Source organism: Buceros rhinoceros, unplaced genomic scaffold (genome assembly GCF_000710305.1).
Source record: "Buceros rhinoceros silvestris isolate BGI_N320 unplaced genomic scaffold, ASM71030v1 scaffold48235, whole genome shotgun sequence".
NCBI lineage: Eukaryota > Metazoa > Chordata > Aves > Bucerotiformes > Bucerotidae > Buceros > Buceros rhinoceros.
Window position 1 is genome coordinate 1 of NW_010414278.1, and position 4,631 is coordinate 4,631.

The window sequence follows — 4,631 nt, forward strand, 5'->3', positions numbered from 1 at the left end:
AAGCCATGATGTCTTATACTTGGATATTTCATTTTGCTTTCTCTTTGCAGGTGCATCCAAATCCAGGGCGTCCCACATATCTACGACTCAAAGTATATGAATTTGCAGGCCGCCTAGTAGGAAAGTGTCTGTATGAATCATCTCTGGGAGGTGCTTACAAACAACTGGTTCGAGCTCGCTTCACCCGATCCTTCCTGGCTCAGATCATAGGACTTCGTATGCATTACAAGGTAAAGATACCCAGCCTTGTCTGAAGCTTGTATTGGTGGAGGGAGAGGTTGAATGTTGGTGTAGTAGAAGCTGATCCAGAGTCCTGGTTAAAAACATATGGTTGGTTGTATTTTTTTTTCTTCCCTTCATGTTCCTGCCTGCTTTCGTTCACACAGTATTTTGAAACGGATGACCCAGAATTCTATAAATCCAAAGTTTGTTTCATACTGAACAATGATGTGAGTGAGATGGATCTGGTCTTCGCTGAAGAGAAGTATAGCAAAACAGGACAGCTGGAGAAGGTGAGGGAGGCGGTTGCTGAAGGTGGGACAGTTTAATTCCTCCTGCCTGTAGCACGTGAGGCCAAGGATTCTGCTGTGTACCCCAGAAAATTGAGCTTACTCTGGGCAGTAGCACCTTGCTGGAGTTTATTCTGGTTGGCAATTCAGGTTTGGGGAATGCTGCTGGTCACACTTCAAGTGTTTTGTTTTCAGGTGGTGGAACTGGTGACAGGAGGGGCTCAAGTACCAGTGACCAATGAAAACAAAATTTTGTATCTAAATCTGCTTGCGCAGTACAGGCTGGCCAATCAGGTTAGAGAGGAGGTGGATCACTTTCTGAAAGGTAACTTGCTGCCTGCTCCCTGTTCCTTTCTGCCTTTATGCCCTAGGGGACAGCATTTGCTGCCCTTCTCTCCTCTTCTCTTCCAGGTCTTAATGAGTTAGTTCCTGAGAACCTCCTGGCTATTTTTGATGAGAATGAGCTTGAGGTAATTGCTGCCTTGCATCTCTACCCTTATTTTCCCTCCTTTCTGAGAAATGAAGCATTTTTCTGGATCTGAAATAAAGCCAAAATGTTTCTTTTGTAAGCTTTTTAAATGTTTGTAATTTGCACAGTAGCTATTACCTTGTTTCTGGGTTGCTGAGTTTCTGACTGCAGTCTCTTGCATTTCAGTTGCTTATGTGTGGTACTGGAGACATCAGTGTCTGTGACTTCAAGGCACATGCTGTAGTGGTGGGAGGATCTTGGCACTTCCGTGAGAAGGTAAGTGAAAGAGTTTCTCCCTCCTGCTTGCTGAAACCAGTTATCCCAACTATAGCAGAAGACAACTTAAATTAAAAGCAGATTTCCTGATTGAAATTAGACTTCCAGAAGAATAAACTGGAGGATCTGAGGTTCGGGAGTAGGACTGCATACATGTTTCCCCCTAGGTAGATCCTTCAGCCTGGCTGACTAGAGATTATGCTTAATCAGTTACCAGCAGGTAAAAATCAGCAACAGTAGTCTTTTTAAGAAAATCCAATGAAGTACTAATTAGGTTTGGGATTCAGGAGGAATTGATGGGAATCGCTGCTGCTGAAAACATTCGTGGTGGTATATCTATCTATAAGGGATGCTTGAAGGTCGTGATTGCAGCCCCCAGGGAGTGTTTGGAATTCAGTGCTGTGGTAAAGACTACTGATGTAGCCTGAATTTGTACCCATAACTGTTTCCTGCCTTTTCTGGTGGGAGGGGTGTATGAATGATAGTAGCTTTATTTACAAAAATAATGGAAGCTGCTTTGGCAGCTTGCCAAGATGTGCCAAAGAGATTGTGAGTACCGCTTTTTAGCTGTAAGCACTGGGATGGTTCTACCTTCCTGAAAAAGTACCGGAGGATATGAAAAATCAAGATTAGCATAGTGCATAGAAGCAAATAAGCTTCTGAATTGTAAACCTACCTCATTGCCTGTGCAGCTATTTCTGAAAATAAAAATTTCTGTGGGGAGAGCAGAAGCCTTTCTGCTTTAAGGGAAAGGACTGGTGTGAGGTAGTAACGTGGGCCATCTCTTAACTGATAAGAAGAAACTGTATAATACTGCCTCTGTGTACCCTGGTAGAACAAAATGATGACTATTGGTGAAGCACTTGCCTGCAAGGGCAACTGACTGATCTTCTTTTAACTTGCTTATATGCTTATTTGATTTGCTTGGCTGACCTGGCTTTACCTTTCCTGTTTCCTAACAGGTCATGAGGTGGTTTTGGACTGTGGTCTCCAGTTTCACGCAGGAAGAGCTGGCCAGGCTCTTGCAGTTCACAACTGGTTCCTCCCAGCTGCCCCCAGGAGGGTTTGCTGCACTCTGTCCATCTTTCCAGATCATTGCAGCTCCAACTCACAGTACTTTGCCGACAGCTCACACTTGGCATGTATCCTGGGTGGTAGGACTTTCTGCAGTGTGATTTTGGGAATGACACCAGCTAGCTGTTGTGGGCAAGCAGTGTGTGTGTGTGACACTTGTGTCAGCCCATCTAAAAGCAGCTCATGGGGATGGTTCCCTCTCAGATCTAGCCTGAATGGGATTTTTTCTTTTGTTTTACAGTTTTAACCAGCTGTGCCTCCCTACTTACGACTCCTATGAAGAAGTGCACAAGATGCTGCAGCTAGCTATCAGCGAGGGTTGTGAGGGCTTTGGCATGCTGTGATTTCTCCTTTCCAGGAGACCACTTAGCCTTCTGGCTCTTCGTGGCAAGACCTAGGTTCAATCCTCTGCTTGTTCTCCTTCCCTTTGTACGGGCAATGGAGGCAGAGCAAAGACTCCATGTAAAGGAATTTGTCATCCAGAAGATGTCATGTGGCCTTTCCATATCCCAGATATGTTTTCAAGAGCTCATCTTTTCCCTTTCCTTCATTCTCCCTTTGATTCATCATAAAACAGCAAAAGGACTGGAGTGCATTCATCAAGGAGTTCTTCCATGTACCCTGTAAACCCATCCTTCTGTGAGAAGATGAAGTTCATAAGCAGAAGTTACAGTGAGATGCAGATCTGCTGAGCCACCTTTATTGTAGCACTCTGGGAGGAAGAGGGAAGACTAGCATGGAGTTCTGTTGGAAACCTGGCTCACGGGAAGTCTTAGAAACTTTCCTTGTCTTGGCTTAACTCTCCCAGTGATGCTCCCTGACAGCTCATCTAACTCTATGACTTGTGAAGAGTATAGGGTTGTCCATCCTTTCAGAATCTGACCCAGAAGGGTTTTTGGTTCTCCTCCATCTTGCTCTGGATGCTGCTGTCACCTGTGCCAGAGAGCAAAATGGGCGGTATCCATTAGAGGGAGTAAACTAAAGGGGAGATGGATCTCATTGGAGCAGCGGTGTTGGCCCTGACAGTGATCCTGAACTACCTCCACCAGGGTCCAGCAGCAGAAGCGTCCTTCTCCAGCAGTGGCTGGTAATGAGCCTCTGCATGTGAACTGTAAGAGGAGTTTCTCCTCCGTTGGATGTTTCTGGCAGTTGATGTTGCACAGGAAGCTGTACCATGCCCTTGCCTTCTTTTCCCTTCCTCAGGAGAGAGAGTATGGGCATGAGTGTGATCCCTCAATACTGAGCACCATTCACCTTCAGGGTATGTATGTTATGCAGTAACAGTGACAGGTCAGTAAGCATCTACAGGGTGCACTGGGATTGCTTTTGTTGTTGGGATGATGGTACTGGGCAGAGTGTGGTACTTCCACTCTGGCATTCCACGGGGTCTTGGCTTCCGTCTCTACCATGCAGCAGCCTAGAGGTTTCTCTACTGCATTTCAGGCAGATTTTCGAGAGGGGTGCTATATCCAGAGGGTAGCTGGCTTTCTATCATCTCAATCTTCCACCCTTCTTTGTTTAGCTCTCCTTTCCTTCTGTTCCATTCAGTGCTGCTGGTTTTCCAGCACAAAACGTTAACTAGAACTTTACTCAAGTGATCATTCAGCAGCCTGCATTCACCATTCTCTGGCTTGTGGGAAGACCAGCATGAGAAGTAAGCTTGTGATTGGGGTGTGTTGTCAGTCTACTCAGCCCTTCGGAGGGATATAAAGGGAAGGAGAATCTGGGAATCTTGATGAGTTCTTCAGTAAACAAAATTCAAGATCTTTAAGTTCTCAACAGTCCCTTAGACAGTTCAGGTCAAAAGTCAAAGTATGAGAAGCCTGTATTGCTACCTGAAATGTAGGCTTTCACTGGATTATGGAAATGATGGATTTCTTCCAGAATGGAGTCTGAGACTGGCATTCTTGGGCTAATTTTAAAACACTGTGTTAGGTACAGAAAGATCATCCGCTTCAATCCTCTTCTGCTCTCAAGCTGATCTGGGCAGACTTCTGCACAGTATGGGTATTTTAAGAACTGTGTGTGTTTTCCCAGTATAGCTTAGTTGAATTGACTGGGAATTTGGGTGAAACATTCTCCATCTATAAAATCTTTTTAAGGCAACATCTTAGCCATTCTGGGCTGAATGTTACTTATGTACAGCAAAAAAATAAGCCATTTTGGTGCAAAAAGCAGCCAGCTGAGCATTGAGACTACTCAGGGGGTTTTTGTTGCCCGATGGATTCATTCCCTAACTGGCACCGAGGCGCTAGGAGGCTGCCATCTTGAGAGGTGCCACTGCTCTGACAGATTGCTTTAGT

The 4,631-nt window shown here is 45.2% G+C and overlaps 1 protein-coding gene across 1 annotated transcript; it reads left to right on the forward strand.

Annotated features, from left to right (window-relative positions):
• Positions 1–50: 50 nt before the first annotated feature.
• LOC104494220 (apoptosis-resistant E3 ubiquitin protein ligase 1-like) lies at positions 51–3,155 on the forward strand (the record flags this gene model as incomplete). Its single annotated transcript, XM_010137025.1, has 7 exons — positions 51–230; positions 387–512; positions 705–834; positions 921–979; positions 1,165–1,254; positions 2,217–2,392; positions 2,570–3,155. Coding segments are annotated over 7 exons (864 nt in total), but the record flags the coding sequence as incomplete, so codon positions are not given.
• Positions 3,156–4,631: the final 1,476 nt, after the last annotated feature.